Here is a 19,518-nt window from a genome sequence, read left to right on the forward strand (position 1 = left end):
TTTTTTTTTTGCTGATGGGGTGTGGGTGGTACACCTTTTTAGGCAGCATTCAGTGCCCATTCTGCACCAATAATTTTATAATACTTTCTGTATCATGTCTGTTATAATTCTCTCCCAGTCAAGGCATGAGCAGTCTTTCCAAAGACTGACCTGTTCCAACCAAACCCCGGTGTCTGGATCAGGAGCCCATATGACCATAGTCTTATCCATCGAACAAGACAGGAGGCGAAGAGACTGCAAAACCCCTGTGTAACAAGCACACAACAAGCACAATAATTTACAATACTAATTAACAATAATAATAACAAGAGCAAGAATAGCTTTGCAATACATGTTTCCTACTAGTCCCAATGAATGTTCGGGAGATAAAAATTAGTTTGTTTTAATGCACACTCGAGCCAATACCAGAACAAAAATGAGGAAGAAGAAACTCTCTAACCCACCTTGTTTCGTTCATTTCATATTAAAAATAACCTGATGTGCATACATGAAGCAAAAACATGCGTACGGCTTATGTGGATATACAATACATCCTGGTTATATACCTGGGATCATTCCAATTCCACTGTGCAATGAACCAACACCCAGGCCTAAAGCCTGCCAATCTGTGCTGCTTCATGCAATGGCAGCGCATGATTTTAATGGGGTGGAGTCAGGGCAGCTGAACACTGACCCATGTATAATATGTGATATTTTCTAAGTCTGAAAAGGGTACAACTGTGAAAAATTGACGAAACAACCTGAAACTCGAACTTCTTCTGTCACGTATCATAATAAAGCCATGGACCAAGTTTCAGTTGAATATGTTAAAGGGTATGGGGAAAAGTCTGATAAACCACAGGTGGGACGGACTAACAGACAGATGGATGGACGGACAGACGGAGATCAAACCTATAGCCCCCTACGGTGAAACCGGTAGAGGACTAATAATAATTAATAGGAAAGTCTTTCATATGCAAGAATCAAACACAAACACCGGTCCGTGATTTATATATATATATATATAATAAGGATACTTGACCATCAACAGTTTTCAGTTTGGTATTCGGTAATGAAAGGAATAACGCTCAAGATACTTGACCATCTTTAAGATATAAAGCAGGAACCAATCCACGTAAAATCTTAGGAGTAGTGCACAGTTGGCCGGTAGAATTATACTCAGTTTGAAGAAATACGGAGACATTATAAATGCCCATTGTACAAAACTGCATTGTCTTGATCACCTGGCTAGGTTATTTAATTCCATGCTGTTTGTAAGAACATCAATGTAAATAGGGAGAACAAACTACACAACATGTACAAAAACAAGTTCATTGGAATGCTACGATATACAGAAGAGAAATGGAAGATAAGGTTTGGTACATTTGGCCAATAGTAGTCAATGTTACTTCTTGGCCTGCGTGAAAAACTAGAGAGGGTTGAAAGACCTATTGTCCATCTCCTGTGCATGGCAAGTCCGTGCATTATGTGACACTCACCCTTGCTGGAGGAAGACTGCCAATGCACTCCGAGGACCCATCCATCATGGCCAGCCAGAACCGCCTCGGCTGTAACGATGAACTTCACAACTCGACCTGCAATCATGGTACAATGGAAAAGCAATACGACACAAAACAGACAGACAAAGAAAAACATATTCAACATAATGGGGAGATTGAAAGACTTCATTTGCTTTCCCAGTAACATATACAGAAGACCAATGGTCATGGAGCTCACCTGGCTGGTTGCCAAAAAGTGGAGTGACCGATGGATTAGGGTAAAAATAAGAACTGGATTTCGAACACACATTTTAGGTCAGGTAGTATTGACTTGACGTTCACAGTAGTGCAACTATCTGCTGTACATGAGCCTTAGTTTTTTTATATTGCCTACTTCCAGTATGATTATGTCACTTCTTGTTGTGTCAAAATTAGCTTATTTGATAAGCTGCAACTCCAAGGTGTCTATAATTCATATTTTTAGAGATATTGCCCACTTTCTGTATCATGACATCACTGGTGGTCACATTGTGTTTTAGTTCAGCTTCTTTGAATCAAAGTCGATCATATATTTTAAGTTTCACATTGATCGGTTAAGCGATTTCAGAGAAGATGAATTTTAAAGATTTTCCTTTGATCCAATATGGCTGCCATACCACCTGACTGATGACTTCATTGTTAACAATCAATATTTCCCTTGGATAGTTCATCACAGATTGGAAGTTTCGTATTGATCGGTTAAGCGGTTTGAGGGAAGAAGATTGTGATATACTTTCCTGTAATCCAAAATGGCAGCCAAACTAGATCAAAACTCAAGTACTTTTGGGACCTTTAAACCTTACGGTGACCTACGTATAGGGCGGAGGGAGAGGGTGCCATGAACAAACGAGTTCTACAACACCGAAGATCATATTAGCCAAGCTTGGTCACAATCCCATCAGCAGTTTCGGAGAAAAAGTTGCAAGTGTTTACATACGGGACTGTCTGACGGACTGACAGGCTGACAACCGATAAACTCACCTGAACTATGTTCCAGGTGAGCAGAAATGAAGGCACCACATAGTATAGTTCAGGCCTTTGCTGGCTGAGCATCTATACTAGTTTGTGCTGCTTTCACTTTTGAATGTAAATCTTCCCAATTACGAGTTCTTCTTTTGCAAATGGCATTATTGACAACTCTCATTTCTGTTGGAAAATGGTGACTATTGTTTATTTATCCCAGTGCAGGCACAAGTGCTGATGCACATATTTGATCGGTGGTTTTGGAGAGTAGTAGGATCTATGAATTTATCTCTGTGGACATCCAAATATTTTGCACATAATATTAAGGTCTATAAAATTCAACATTCCTGTGGAAACAAATGAAACTTTGAACAAAGCAGTCACAATGGGAGAGAGTGGCTTTAACTTTCGCCGGTGATCAAACATGGACCATGTACATGGGTCACCTGCTGTGGACACGATAAAGGTATTTTCTGTCAATCGCAATGGCACATCCATATCCTCCGGGGGCTTTTCAGTCTGGACACCAATCTGCCAGAGTCTGATATAGCCATCTTGGGAACAGCTAGCAAGCAGGAGATCTTCAGGACCTGCACACAGCTCCACAAGCATGAGGGATAAATGGTATCAACATCAGGTATACAAGCTCACAGATTCAATTGCCCGGCATGTGTGTGTGGAGCAGATATTGCAAAGACAAACTCTGGTAGTCTAAATAATCCGAGGATATTAAAAAAAATTCTGTATGATAAGATTGCACAATTAAAAGGCCTTATCGATTATATATTTGTGTTTATGCAAATTGATAGTCACATGCATTGCAGAAGGGGCGGTACGAAAGTAATGCCTCTTATTTTATTTCTCACTAAATATAATTACAATGAAAACCAGAAAGAACAATCAGAGATTGCAGACCCTCGCCAGAACTTGTCTTGTGTGGTGTTTGTGTACTGGTGTGTCACATAATTAATGAGACATAATTACAACTGCCACTTTATAACTGCTGGCAGTGATGACCGGTTACCAAGATGTCCCACTTTGATGCAACCCCACTTTGATTGGACACCTGATCCTGACCCATGACTTTTTTATTATTATTATTCAATTGAATTCAGAATGGGATTAAAATCAATTCAATTCAAATCAAATGGAAGACCAAATAGGTACAGTCCTGCATTGGAGTAATCAGAAGGAACCCAAACAGGCAAAAAGCAAAAAGGAAGTCATCAGGAGGAACCTGGATAGGATTCACATTTCAGCTACTACTCCTCTACCCTTAAGCCCACCCAGGCACAGCCAAGTGAACCTTATTCAACAAAATAAAAATAAAAAGCAACCCCCCCCCCCAAAAAAAAAATAATTCTGGCTGCCAGACCATGTATCCCGATGAAGTTGAAATTTAAAACATGTATTCCCCATCTCCACTGGATCATAATTGGGAAGTTTCATGTCGATTGATTAAACGGTTCCAGAGAAAACATTATTTAATATTTTTCTTCACTCCAATATGGCTGCCAAACCATGTGACCTATCAATTATTCCTTAACATTTGTATACCCAAAGGCTGGGGAACATTTCTGTGACGTTTCCCCTTGATCTGTCCAGCCGTTCTGGAGAAGATTTTTTATAGGTTTTAGGGTAAATCCAATATGGCTGCCAAACCATGTGACCTATGATGTCATACATGTGAACCTTTTGTTCCTCATGGATAGGCGGTCATACATGTAAAGTTTCGCCTCAATCTGTTCACCAATTTCAGAGAAGAAGATTTTTGAAGGTTTTGTGTTTTTGTTTACAAAAACGCCATCGAATCACGTGACCGATGATGTCATCAATTTTTTTTTCTGTGGACCATTTTATCCCTATCCCTCAAAAATTTTCATCCTGATCTGATGTAGCGTTTGACACATGTAATGATGATGTCATTCAAAAAAATCAAATTTATTCTCCGTGAGGAGTACTTACCGTGTGCCAAGTTTAATTTTTTTCCATGGAGCATTTTCGGGGGTAAAGAGGTCCAAAGTTTTTCCATTTTTCCAACATGGCTGCAACACCACGTGAGCGAGGACGTCATAATAATCATTTCAAAAATTATACATGAGTAGTTGCTCAGATGGTGAAAATTTCGTGTCAATCGTTCAAGATGTTGCAGAGAAAATGAATTTAACCCTTTGAACCCTGAGCTCCTTGGACTTTTGGCTCCCCTACCCTGGGCTCCCTGGAGAAAAATCTGACTCCTTGGGTATATGGAGGTTTGAATAGCGGCTGATAAACCGGCCCCTTGGGTATATGGAGGTTTGAATTGCGGCCGGTAAACTGGCCCCTCGGGTATAGGGAGGTTTGAATAACGGCCGGTAAACCGGCCCCTCGGATATATGGCGGTTTGAATAGCGGCCGTTAAACCGGCCCCTCGGATATGTGGAGGTTTGAATAGCGGCCGGTAAACCGGCCCCTCGGATATATGGAGGTTTGAATAGCGGCCGGTAAGCCGGCCCCTCGGATAAATGGAGGTTGGAATAGCGGCCAGTAAGCCGGCCCCTCGGATATATGGAGGTTTGAATAGCGGCCGGTAAGCCGGCCCCTCGGATATATGGAAGTTTGAATAGCGGCTGGTAAACCAGCCTCTTGGGTATATGGAGGTTTGAATAGCGGCCGGTAAGCCGGCCACTCGGGTTCGAAGGGTTAAAAGGGAACAAACGTGAAAAATTGCGGTGGAACCGGAAGAATAATCTCTACATACAAGACAAGGAACTGGCCGTTCGGCCATTCGCTGTTACGCTGATTGGATGTGTGAGGCTCGGTGCAATATGATTGGCTCCTGACAAGATTGAATAATGTATCGTTTAGTCTAATTAATACCTGTTATTCAAAATCTGATCCCATATTTGATGATCAGAACTCATGGCCTAAATAATGTCAAAATCTCGAGTGAAATCGGATAAAATTAGGAAAAAACGATTTCTTTCTAACCCAACATAATTAAATAATATGCTCATGGGAGGTGAAGGTAAAATGTCTCCAGAATGCATTTTTTTTTCACTCCAAGGTAATTATTGTACATCTGATTGTATTTTACACTGTCCAGGAATACCAATCGCAATCTTTTCGGATTCGGATTCTACTTTTATTATATGTACATTTTTAACGTATAGATACAACATTAAATCACAGTTTGTTTATTAACAGTGTGTTACGATATGACCTCGAGGTACCCACCCACACTCGCCTCCAAGCTATCTCGTGTGGTTTTGAATCTCGACCTAGCTATACAATGTCATCCTGGTGTTCCACAGGCAGGGTGAATCATCAATGTGTGTGTCGTTCCTACGCATTAAACTGGGTGTCCTATCGTCCGACATTAGTTAATGGACGTTAGAGATCCCCATGGTGTCCTTCACGAAGAGAGGGCGAGTTATCGCCGGCACTGAGGCCAAGTTACAAATTCCTGCCCGGAAGCAGCAGGGATAAGAGAGTGGCATGTGTACGTGTCCAGCCTGTGGGTCTGCCCAGATAGCTCGGATGGCAGAGCACACTGGTACGGTTTTCCAGAGGACCTGGGTTCGATTCCTGGCCTGGGCATGCAATTTTCCCCCACATATACATTTAATTAAATAACTGTTCTCTGTTCCGTATGCACATCCAGCACGGTAGCCATTTTGAAAGCATGGTGTGATGTCATGTGACCGATTAGTGCCGCTCAACCGAAAATTGGCTGGAGATACAAACCGTACACACACTTCCAAAGGAGGTGATCTGAAAAGGCAGAGAGTCTTGACAAATCACCCAATCAAATCTGTAACGAGTGGTCTGACTGTTTACCGAAGTGAAGCTAAGCACTTCCCTTTCACACTCAAAAGGCTCCACATTGTTGTTGTTCTTTGGCACAAAAGTGAATGTTCCTCGATTTGGAAAACACCTCTCTCCTCCCAACCCTCCTCAAACCTTCCCATCGTCATGTCCTATAATGAGCAGTTCAATGGAAGCCCCCTTCACTTGTGCAACAAGCAATACAATTTCACACTACGGTATAGGATCTGTTGTGGCCAAGTGCATAGAGTTACAACTGTGGGATTGAGCTAGGACGTGAAAAGTTCAACAGACTACCGAACACCACTTGAACGCAACCACGGAGACAGCAAGACAGAAAAGGAATCCCTAACCCACCAAACCAAAAAAATTCCAAAGACAGGTGCAAATGGAGATGGAGACCGAACCGGCAACAATGACAGCCCAAATGACAGCAAAAAAGAGAAATATAAAACAAAAAGAGAACAAATATACACCGACACCTGGGACAATGACAAAAGAGCAGGAAGGTATTTAAAAAAAACAAAAAAGGAGTTGGACAGATTGGGCTCATAGACAAAGACGGCTCATTGGAATGGCTATGAAGAGGTCAGCTCAACTGGGACGAAGAACAAATAATGCCAAGACCACGGACACGATTCCAACGGCTTTAGAAAAAAGGTAGAAGCAAGGAAAGAAAAATCAAGCAAGAACCACCTCTGCTACGGTGTAAAAAGAAATTCATGGAAATATGAACAAAAATGAAAACAAGGACGTCATGCTCACAGACGGCCTAATGATCCCATTGAGCGTGAACATAGAAAACAAAGCGCTGCCGCTGGATATCGTACTGAGGTACAAAAAAGAAAAGAAGGCATTTCTAATTGAGGTTTAAGTACCCAGTGATTTTGGCCTAAACAATGCAGAAATCAAGAAAATGACCAAATACCAAGACCTGAAAAGTTACTTCAAAAGATCTTTGAAGCTGAAGAACACCAATGATAATTAATTGGAGCAATGGGAATGAATATAGAAACAACCAAAAAACACACACACACACACACACACACACACACACACACACACACACACACACACCCACACACACACACACACACACACACACACACACACACACACACACACACACACACACACCCACACACACACATACACACACACACACACACACACACACACACACACTTCTGAACTTTGCCAAACCCCTTCACTTTGAAATAAAATTTGCTTCGCAAGTTACAGAGAAGGGTTGAAAACCCCATCCTTGCCCATTCCATCACAGGTGAACGAAGAAGGGCCAAAATGACAAGGCACTGAAGAATGCACAATGATTATAGGTTTATCACAATGAACCGGCCTGTCACAGTTTCGTCTTACTGGGGAATCCTTAGAACTAGTGCAAACCTGCCATTCACACATTACAAAACCCACCAGCCTGACCATCACATGGTTCGGTACTCAGTTATCACTTTCAATTAATCTTTCAATCATGCCTGGTGTTGGCTTAATGGTTCGGATGGTGGTCTTGGGATCCTAGGACCCTGAGTTCAAATCCCATTTGGCTGTTGAATTAATACCAGGTGGGGTTGACTCAGCCTGTCATCCTTCTGAGGTCAGCAAAATGAGTACCAGCTTGCTGGTATCCTGTGTTGGAGTGGTGACCCATCCTGGATTGTACCCGATAGCCAAGGAGACTGCTTCGGCAGCACCAATGCTCTGCACAGAGTATGATCCCAATGGATGGATAGATTAATCTTTGATATCCATATGTCGTATTATTTTCTTTTCCCATTGGACATTTTGTGTACAACTAGGGAGAATAGATGGGGAAATAAACAGAAAGGAGGGACAGGAGCAAATGTGGTGAATGCTTTCCCAGATCAACATCCGACCTCGATATGCCGAACACCTACTGATTTCACCTGGCATGAACGCAGAATGCATCATTGTATGAAACTCGTCATTGTATGAGTCGGTGTAATTGGTTAATGGGACGTGGAATGGTTTTGTTTGTGGGACACACCGTTGACAGCAAAATCGAGATCTCGCACCCAGTCTTTGTGGCCAATAAGTCTCTGTTTCAACACCATCTGTGGATACATCACCACCACGCACAAAATCTGTCACATTTTAAAATAACTCCAGGTCCACTGCATGAACACACCTGAATTTTTGTAATGAACGGAGACGTTCAAAAATATTCGTGTACTGATCCTAGGATTGGTACATGGAACTTAACAATGACTTTGATCCGAGGATTTTCTGACAAAAAGTGAGCGAGGAGGCAGCAAACCATAGTACGTTTAAATTAAACTCTTCATGTGCCCCGTAATCAACGTAACCCTGAGATATACCATATTTTTAAGCGTACAAGTCAATACTTTGTTCTTGGAAGACCAGGCCTCGACTTAGACTCCAAATCGATTTATCTACGGTTTAAGACATAATTATGTGGCTTGTTTTGAATACTGCACATTTACAAGATATGACAACAAACATGGTGAAAAATTATTTACATTCCTAATTTATCTGAAAGGTAGGCCCACAAAGTATTTCAAATAATTTGCACAAAACAGCTCATCAATATTGATGACCCTGGAAGTACCAGCTAGTGATGTGTTGCATGTGTCGGGGAGGAATTAACCAACACCTCTATCATCCTGACTGGCAGTTTTGGTAACTAGTGTAGTTGATCCAACCTCAACTTATACTCCACATCCACTTATATGCCAAAAATATGGCAATAGTTACCACTGCATTCACTTGCAGGGAAACTAATTGGCAGGGACATATATACAGTATACATATATACAAGTCTGAAGACTACGATGGTTCACGAGCGGTATTTGACGATGTAGATTGTTTCAGAAGTCAAGGATGAGACAATATGATAATGTTTGACCAAATTATAAAAATGATCAACATGATGTGGTACGAGTGACAGGTTAGTAGCTGCAAAATGTCAAAAACCCAGTTTCGTTCAACAACTTAAAAAATTTGACCTTTGCATAACCTTAAAAGGTCACAAAACAATGTTGTGGACATTATAATAAGGAAACAGGATACGTGCTATAGCTTATTGGAGTTAGTTCGTCGAAGAAGGTCGAAAACCCGGTTCGATTCCCACAACTTTGAAAATTTGACCTTTGTGAACTTTAAAGGTCAAAGGTCAAGGATTATGACCTTTGGTGCAAAACTTCCTCTTGAACATTCCAGGAACAATATAACGTCATATACGTTATATGGCATTTCACACTCCTCGGATTATCCATACTTTGATGAAATCAGCGTAAAAACAAACTTGAAGGGGGCGCCACGGGCAAGGTGTTCGACATAGAGCAAAATGGTTTCAAGACTTGAGGTGGAGAATGACCTCAAGATGTTGCATAAAAAATATTGTCATCCGAGCTCTCAAAGCTTGGGCGGTCGTATGATTTTTGTATCACAATTCACAATTTTCTAAGTTCGTGACCTTGACCTTGGGACAAAAATTAAAAAAAAAAAATCGAGCTATGCAGGTGCCATTGGGCTAACCAAATACCGAAACCCCTGTCAGATTCGACAAACCCCCAAGGAGAGGATGCAAATTGAAATCGGCTACCCCCTAAAAACACGTTTTTTGGGCGTGGCTCCACCCAAAATGGTCGCACCACGCCCATTCTCAGGAAAACACAACTACATCATGATATAAACCCTCCACCCAAATGTTATCAGGATCGGATCAAAACCCACGGAGCTATGCTCGGGACAGACAGACAGACAGACATACATACAACAATAACGAATATGGTGGTCACTTATTTTTTTCGTGAAAATATTTTTCCGTGAACCAATATATATATATATATATATATATATATATATATATATATATATATATATATATATATATATATATATATATATATATATATATATATATATATATATATATACTAGCTATACCCGTGCACATGCACGGGATAGCAGTACAACATAGCTAGTAGCAGATGACAGACCGTACACGGGGAATGACAAAAATACGCATTGTGCAAAATGCAAGTGGTACTATGGAATGCCAAGACTTCCTAAACATTGTCGGCATGTCCACTAAGTGCCACAGCAATTTCATAGGGATCGTGTGACGGCGAGCCGAGCTTTTAGTGTGCAAGCTTGGTATAGTAATAGAGATATATACATATATATATATATATATATATATATATATATATATATATATATTAACCATATATATATATATATATATACATATATATTAACCTGGTGTGTTGGCGCAGTGGTTAGGGCAGCGGCTTGGGATCCAAAAGGTCCTGAGTTCAAGCCCCGTTGGGCCACTGAATTAATACACCAGGGGGTTGACTCAGCCTGTCATCCTTCCGAGGTCGGCGAAGTGAGTACCAGTGTACTGGGCCGGTGTATACCCCGGTTAAAATAGGTGTACCATATCCCTGTGTCGTAAGAGGCGACCAGGGTTGCGTCAGGAAGGGCATCCGGCGTAAAACATGTGCCAAATCACGATGCGGATCATACGGATGATCCGCTGTGGCGACCCCTAACGGGAGCAGCCGAAAGAAGAAGAAGATATATATATATATATGTATATATATATATATATATATATTGTTACGTTTGAGGGGGGGGTATGCATTCAAAGGGTAATTAGGATGTTTAATTAGGTATGCCATGCTGTTCGAGTTTACCAGGATCTCGATGTAATAAGTAGCAATTCAGTGGTGATAAGTTGTCTAGTAAATGTTCATTTCTTCAAGGGGGGATATGATAATTGTCACGTAATTAGATGTGACGTCACAGGACAGTGCAGCGGATGGCTCCGCCCCGTGATCACGATTGGCAGAAGGCGACGGCGGTGGGCCAATAAACGGCTCGATTGGAAGTGACGAGGACAGGAGGATAAAAAGGTTCTGTTCGGGGTCGAAAAGGAAGAGGAAGAAGATCGGGACAAAACGATCATGGTTTTTTTGGTGTGGAGGCTGTTGCGCGGAGAGCTTCCTTGTTGTTGTGCTGATTCGATCGTGTTCTTCATCGTGTCTTGGAGCCTTGCTGAGCCTCGTGCCTCACCTTGGTTGGCTCTGGGGTTCTGCTGACTCGGAGTACGGGGTCGAACAGCGGGCGGACCTGCCTCCCTCTCCTGCTCGCAACTTGGCGCCAGAACTGGTTCCCTGGTGGCTGTGAGCGGACTTGGGCCAAGACCAGGAGGTAGACAGCACCACGGTTTCTCCTGCCCCCCCCCCCCTGACGAGAGCAAGGCCAGCTCGTCCGACGCCGATCCAGGGACAGTTGCGTCCACACCACGTTCCAGCCTGACCACCAGAAATAGCTACGTTGTGTGTGTGTGTGTGTGTGTGTGTGTGTGTGTGTGTGTGTGTGTGTGTGTGTGTGTGTGTGTGTGTGTGTGTGTGTGTGTGTGTGTGTGTGTGTGTGAACTTGGTGCCTTAGAGGTTTGAGATCTGTATATTCATTGGAATTGTCTGTTTTTCCCCACGTCCGATCCCACACCATCCCGTTGAATCGCCCCGGATCCCTCTTCTTGCCGAGTCTTGTTATTTCTGGTTAATAGTAAAAACAAATAAACGTCATCAACTCAGTGAAAAGTGACTCGTGCCACCTTCCTCGTCCCGTTTGCGGTAGAGCGATTAGAACCGCCATGTTTGGGTTATAAATAAATAAACTGCCTCCATCGTTTCGGCTCATTCTACGTTGGCGGGACTGTTCAAGTCCCGTGGACATCACATTGGTGTCAGGAGTGGGATGTTCGAAGCCCTCTAAATTATATTTGGTATCGGGAGAATATACCAAGATTAAAATCTCGCCACGAATTGGAATATAAAATTACTACAGGAAAGCGCACGAGCGCGGGAAAATTTTGGCGGGATTTTTCAAATTTAAATTAATTGGCGGCAAACGGGACTTCTGCACCATGGCGGATGTGCAGATGTTTGAGGAGGAAGGCCACGTGTCTGGCAGCGAGTCGGGGGAAGAGGGGAGAGACGGGGGTAGGGTTGGAACCTCCCCCATTCCGAGCGTGGACCGTGCTTCATTGCCCGTAACGGGGCCGGCAGCGCCGGAAACCGGTGCGATGTCGATCCAGACACTGTTGGAACGTTTAATAGGGGACATGACAGTACAAATGGCAAATCAATTCGTGACACAGAGGGCAGACATGACGGCACAGGGGGCAGAAATGACGGCACAAATGGCAAATCAATTCGTGACACAGAGGGCAGAAATGACGGCACAAATGGAAAATCAATTCGTGACACAGAGGGCAAAAATGACGGCACAGGGGGCAGAGATGGCGGATCGATTGGGGGTAATGGGGGAACAGTTGGGTGCACGGATTGATTTAATGAGGGATGAATTGGGGGAAAAGATGGAGAAAATGAAAACTGAGATGCAGGAGTGTGTGGATGTTAAATTGGGAGAAATACAAAGTAAATTCGAGGATAGATTGGAGGAAACAAAGGTAGAAATTACATTGGAGGGGGAAAATATTCGAAAAAAATTGGTAGATAAAATTGATGCAACGAACATTCGGGTTGATAAAGTGGATGAAAGCCTGGAACGTCATCGTGCCTGTGTGGATGCTCGTATGCAGCTGCAGGTTGAAGAGTGGGGAGAGCTGAGGAAGCAAGGGATGAATTTGGCGGAGGAGTTAAAAGGATTGGAGGCTCGTTTGGACGAACAAGATAAAATTATGAGCCAAGATGAAGTCTTGGATAAAGGCCTGGTAGAGCCGTCTTTTGTAAGTAGAGTGTCCGGGTTGGTTGAGGAGCAGCTACAAACTCACGACGGAGCCTTGGAGGAGGTTGTGCGGGCCCAGAAGATCCTGCGGGAAGAGGTGAATCGGTCCATTCAACGTTTGGAACAGGAGGCAAAATTGACCCATGAGACCCTCATCACAAAACATCTTTGGCCACAGTGGGCTCCGAAATTGGATACGCAGCCACAAGGGTGTTTGATCCCTGGGCTGGATTCGGACAAGGGAGAAACTGAGAAGCGGGCCACCGTAAAAGTGATCCCCCTGGTAAATTTTGACGGGTCAGGGAGCCTTGCAGCTTTTCTGACGCAATTTGAGTGCATTTCCCGACTAAACGGGTGGAATGAGCGGGAACGTACAGGGAATTTGGTGGCAACGTTGCGGGGACCAGCCACAGATGTGTTAAACGTGATCGCAGAGGGGATGTTGACCAGCTCCCACATCTGCGAGGCGTTGAGCCGTCGGTTTGGGTTTGCAGCAAACTGTGATCTGGTGCAGGCCCAGCTCCAGCACCGCAGATTAAAGCTGGGTGAGACAGTGCAGGAGCTGGCACAGGACATTTACCAATCAGTCAGGATCGCGTATCGGGACCTTACAGTGGAGGCATGGGACAGACTGGCACTAGAGAAATTTTTAGCTGCTCTTCCTGACCCTGAGGTCCGAGCGCTAGTGGAGTTACAGGATCCACCCACCGTTCACCGAGCGGCCGAGTGCGCGGCCAGGCTGGCCTCGTGGAGTCGGCCGGGTCGGGCTCCAGAGAGGCCATCGGTGACGATCCGACAGGCGGAGATCCAGGATCAGGGAGGGGGGCTGGGAGAAATTGGCATTACCCAAATGTTTCAGGAAATTTGCCAGAAACTGTTAAGTTTGATAAGGGGTAATTCGGTAGTTGGTGTGCCAAAGCGGCGGGGTCCAGCCCAGCCATTAGAGCAATTCGATTATGGCCGAGGGGGTCCGGAACCGGAAGAGACATTACACCGATACTCACGGGGGCCTTTTATGGGGAGTTGTTTCCGGTGCGGGCGAAGAGGACACATGCAACGATATTGCCGGTACCCAGCGATGGAGGGACCCTCCAATAGACTTTTAGACTCGGAGAGGGTGAATCCTCCTGCTGAACCGCCAGGTCTATCCGAGATGCCCTTTCTTAGGTCGGGTCCGCAGATCACTGTCGGGGGTCGGGGAGACTAGATTGAGCTGAGCATATACGGCCATGCTCGGCTGCTGACATTGTGGCGAAGTGCCTCCTTTGGTTAAAAAAAAAAAAAATTAATTGTGGGAAAATTGGCTTGTGTTTTTAAGTTCTGCTGGGTTTTAGAGTGACAATAGGGACAGTAGGTAATTGGTAACAAAGCGGGCACGAGTGGCTGTCCAATGGGTGGTGCGAGGATCGGGTGAGGAGAAGTGCTGTGTGAGTTGTTTTAAGTTAAGAAGTGAAATGTATGGTGCACACATTGATTTTTTATTGGACATGGTGTGGTAACAGGGAAGGTCATGGTCGGCGAAGTGTTAGAAATGCAGGTGTCACATGTAAGGCCGATGGGGTGGGGGAGTCATGTGGGTTTTGTGGGTGGGGATGATGTGCTTGTCCACAGGGATTGCTGAAGCTCACGGTGAGCGGGAATTGCGACCCCCTTCAAGGCGATTCACCACCTGGTGGCTAATGGTGACAGTGTCTGGAGGCAACTGGGAGAGGGTCTGGTTGGGCGACCAAGGCGGGTAGGACCTTGGCGACCCAGGAAGGCCAGAGGAGCCAGTGAGACCCCTTCCAGAGTGTTGTACGGGATGAGAGCTGATAGCTACCAGGGGGGTGGGAATCAAAGGGAGCGGGGCGGAGAAACGTCTGGGTTGGACTAAAGCTTACCTGTGGGCATGGTTGCACCTGAGATGCCCCCATCATCTTGTGGTAACCCACCCCACGGCCACGATGGGATTCAGCCTGCATGATTAAAATGAGGACCATGACCTAGAAATGTGATGATGACCATGGTGTGAGTGTTGTGAAGATGTGTGAGTCCCACTCGATCCCACACAACTTGACATGTGCAGCAAGGGCATGATGTCCGCATAATTTTGGGGCAACCAAATTTGAAAATTGGCTCCCCAGGTAACGCTGGGTCTATTAGCATCCACTGGGGGAGGCGGTCAAGTGTAAATATCCTGTGAATAGTGTCGTTAAGGCTTAGAGTAGGAATGTAAAGTATAAGTGTTGTGTTTTTGTGGAACTTTTTGTTTCCCCTCCCCAGATCACTGGAAGAGTGCTGGGCAAGAGCGATGATCCAGAAGATGGAGTGCAACTTCGCTCAGTGCTCTCATGTGATAAAATAAAAAAAAACAAAAAAAAAAAAAAACGAATGATTGTTTAGGCGAGGATAAGGCCATAAGGGGGTAGTACATTAAGCAGGATAGGTAAGTTAGCTGCGACTCGCTGCCCATTGCCCCTCCTACTTTATTTCGTTAGGTTAATTAGGTGTGAGTCAGTAAGTGTTAAGGCTGGTACGGTAGCGCCTGTGATATACCTTGCAGGAGCTGCGGTACCAGAGGAGGGGGCAGTGTTACGTTTGAGGGGGGGGTATGCATTCAAAGGGTAATTAGGATGTTTAATTAGGTATGCCATGCTGTTCGAGTTTACCAGGATCTCGATGTAATAAGTAGCAATTCAGTGGTGATAAGTTGTCTAGTAAATGTTCATTTCTTCAAGGGGGGAAATGATAATTGTCACGTAATTAGATAGGGACACGGGATAGGGTAAGTGTGTCTGCGTAAACCCCTTTTGGAATTCTCTGGAGACTGGCCGTGACGTCACAGGACAGTGCAGCGGATGGCTCCGCCCCGTGATCACGATTGGCAGAAGGCGACGGCGATGGGCCAATAAACGGCTCGATTGGAAGTGACGAGGACAGGAGGATAAAAAGGTTCTGTTCGGGGTCGAAAAGGAAGAGGAAGAAGATCGGGACAAAACGATCGTGTTTTTTTTGGTGTGGAGGCTGTTGCGCGGAGAGCGTCCTTGTTGTTGTGCTGATTCGATTGTGTTCTTCATCGTGTCTTGGAGCATTGCTGAGCCTTGTGCCTCACCTTGGTTGGCTCTGGGGTTCTGCTGACTCGGAGTACAGGGTCGAACGGCGGGCGGACCTGCCTCCCTCTCCTGCTCGCAACTTGGCGCCAGAACTGGTTCCCTGGTGGCTGTGAGCGGACTTGGGCCAAGACCAGGAGGTCGACAGCACCACGGTTTCTCCTGCCCCCCCCTGACGAGAGCAAGGCCAGCTCGTCCGACGCCGATCCAGGGACAGTTGCGTCCACACCACGGTCCAGCCTGGCCACCAGAAATAGCTACGTTGTGTGTGTGTGTGTGTGTGTGTGTGTGTGTGTGTGTGTGTGTGTGTGTGTGTGTGTGTGTGTGTGTGTGTGTGTGTGTGTGTGTGTGTGTGTGTGTGTGTGTGTGTGTGTGAGAACTTGGCGCCTTAGAGGTTTGAGATCTGTATATTCACTGGAATTGTCTGTGTTTTTCCCCAATCCGATCCCACACCATCCCGTTGAATCGCCCCGGATCCCTCTTCTTGCCGAGTCTTGTTATTTCTGGTTAATAGTAAAAACAAATAAACATCATCAACTCAGTGAAAAGTGACTCGTGCCACCTTCCTCGTCCCGTTTGCGGTAGAGCGATTAGAACCGCCATGTTTGGGTTAAAAATAAATAAACCGCCTCCATCGTTTCGGCTCATTCTACGTTGGCGGGACTGTTCAAGTCCCGTGGACGTCACAATATATATATATATATATATATATATATATATATATATATATATATATATATATATATATATATATATATATATATATATATATATATATATATATATATCTATCTATATAAATATATATATATATATATATATATATATATGTATATATATATATATATATATATATATTGTTACGAATTCACGCCCGCCCAGCATGTGAACGACCGCTTTAGCCAATGGCGGCCGCGTCGCCCACCAGACGGACAATTCAGTCGTGACTTTCTGGAACAACGCCGGAACCCTGTCACGGGTGGGTTCTTAATCCCACCACGGCGTAGTCAATTTTCTACCCGCGCAAAATAGGGTCAATCGCCGAATATCAATATACCTAAGTACTCGTGCGGGTAGCCTACCGAGAGACCGTACCTCGACGCAGGCCGGCTTGGACACGAACCGCTCCCGCGGTCCGTTCCATTCTGAGATAACCGAGCGGGTATTATCGCCCGACCTCGCCGGATCCGAATCTATTTAACGGGTATTTAAAACCCAACTAATATTCCACAATACGAGATGGCGTTCCAATAAGGGAAAGAGGACACGACGAACGGCTTAACGTTTAAATCAGCACATTTATTATACACAGCACGTATACCAGAGAAAGCAATGAAAAACACTTATACAGTCAACAAAAGCAAAACACGCATGCAGTCGTTTTATGAAGACTGCGGGACGGGGCCAAAGACGCGGGCAAGCGAAGCGCTACAACCGACTACTATTAATAATGTACAAGCACTTGACCAGTTTTACTTATAGACGGCGCCACTAACATTCATTCAAAAGCAACACAAGAAAAGACCCCATCAAAGGCAATGGGGTCAGGCTGGGCCCTTAGACCTTTATGGCGTGGGACTTGGCAGACCGAACGAGTCCCACGAGACCGTTGCAGGTTACCTGCACCTTCGTGGCCCCTTGTGGTGTGAGCCTCGACGTCGGTCCCCACGGCAGCTAGTGTAGCCGCGGCTGAGCTCGGGCCTTCCACTTGGCGGGCGAGCTCTCTCCGGCTCTCCTTACACGAACGCGCAGGTTTGCACGACACAGCTTGCAGAGCGGCACCTCCAGTCTGCGTCCCCTCCGCGACGTCCGGACTCTCCACCGACTGCAAGCTCCAATGAACGGGTCACTCCACGGACCGCTTCTCCACAGACCAAGACAGACAGAAGACCACCAGAAGACCACGAGCCGCCGACTCTCGCCTCGCAGTCGCTCTGTGCGCCCTTTTATTCCTCCTCGCTTCTCGCCCCGCCCTCCTTCTAGCTCCTGCGGGAAGCTTCCAGAAAGGAGGCGTTACCCAGTTCCAACGTCTCACCCCTATGAACCAACCAATGACGAACGATCTCACGCTTGCGGCACGCAGGAAAAACAGGCGGGAAAATCCACGCGCCATCGGAATACCTTCTTCTTTTTCATGGCGTTACTGGAATCCCTCGTTCCTTTTCCTTGGTAGAGACGGTTTTACAAGCGGAGTGGGTTGTAGTGTGGTTTATGGAGAAGGTGATCGGTAGTTGGCGTAGCGGGGAAGGTGGTTAGGTGATAGGCGTAATTGTGGTTGGCGTTGAGGTGATGAGGATGGTGTGGTTTGTTGAGAGGCGCGTGTGGTTGTGGTGGTGGGAGGACGGTGGGTCTGAAGCGGTTGTTTGAGAGCGATGTTGGTGGTGGTGGTGGGGTTGTGGTTAGTGGGTGGTCTAAAATAACGAAAGTAAAGAAAAGCGGCTACCTGAAGATTCACAGCCCGGTTAACATGAATAGTTCCCTTCAAACAACGGTGGGGAAATCTAACTGAACACAGACTTATCGATCTCACTGAACTGAGGACCTATATGCTGTTCTGCGAATTTCCACAGCCGTAACACTACCCCTCCCCTTTTTACAGACTCGTCCCGAGTCGTCGAATTTTCGTGTGCCATCATGTGTAAGTTTCCCCGAGTACGTTTTGTCTTTGGATCCCCGAGTGCGACATTTAGTGTATTCGTGTCCCAAAAAATAAATAACCTACGTGCTGTGTTACGAACTAAACAAACCCACTCATACAGACGACTTAAATAAATTGCCGGCGCTACGACAAACATGCAGGGGGCGCAACTCATGTACATTTTTACCCTTAACTTGACTTATAATTTTTACACCAAACCATGGCCCAGGATCGATGGACTCTGTGGGGAAAAAGAAAAGCAGGGAGCCAGGCTACCCACATGCAGTCTCTGGCTCATGAACAATTGCAGGTGACAGGGAATGTGGCCGGCTGCTCAAGCGCAGTCCTAGGCCTCCCCCGTAAAATGAGCGCAGTGAACACAAGCGGTGCACGGGCTGCCAGTGCAGTCCAGTGTGCGGCTGCCGACAGGGCAGTCCCTGCAGAACGCGCGATGATCCTGGCGCACATGGTGATGAATGGGGGCAAATGCAACAAGGGCTCGCAGGCATGGGGCAAGGCAAAGGCAGGCAGACAAGGCATGGCAAGGCAAATCAAGGCCGTTGTAGCAAAACGGGCCGGTGGCGAAGCTGACCGGCACAGGCCTTGTGGTAAAACAGCCGGCAGATGAATGACCGGCACAGGCCTTGTAGCAAAACAGCCGGCAGATGATCCGACCAGCACAGGCCTTGCAGTAAAACAGCCAGCAGATGAATTGACCGGCACAGGCATTGTAGTGATGAGG

The 19,518-nt window shown here is 45.4% G+C and overlaps 1 protein-coding gene across 5 annotated transcripts in view; it reads right to left on the bottom strand.

Moving 5' to 3' along the window:
• ELP2 (elongator acetyltransferase complex subunit 2) overlaps positions 1 to 19,518 on the bottom strand; it is an 87,431-nt gene that overhangs the window by 44,241 nt on the left and 23,672 nt on the right. For all 5 annotated transcript variants that reach the window (XR_015050515.1, XM_085851065.1, XM_085851064.1 and 2 more), the window contains exons 7-10: positions 8,311 to 8,377; positions 2,927 to 3,070; positions 1,479 to 1,574; positions 151 to 245 (exon numbers count right to left, since the gene is read on the bottom strand). Coding sequence is in view for 4 of the 5 variants with exons in the window: in XM_085851065.1 (XP_085707191.1) it covers positions 151 to 245; positions 1,479 to 1,574; positions 2,927 to 3,070; positions 8,311 to 8,377 (402 nt within the window). In the remaining variant the exon portion in view is untranslated. The remainder of the gene's footprint in view (positions 1 to 150; positions 246 to 1,478; positions 1,575 to 2,926; positions 3,071 to 8,310; positions 8,378 to 19,518) is intronic.

The sequence above is a fragment of the Eptatretus burgeri genome, chromosome 13 (assembly GCF_056783735.1).
Source record: "Eptatretus burgeri isolate ZD-2024b chromosome 13, Ebu_testis_v1, whole genome shotgun sequence".
Lineage (NCBI taxonomy): Eukaryota > Metazoa > Chordata > Myxini > Myxiniformes > Myxinidae > Eptatretus > Eptatretus burgeri.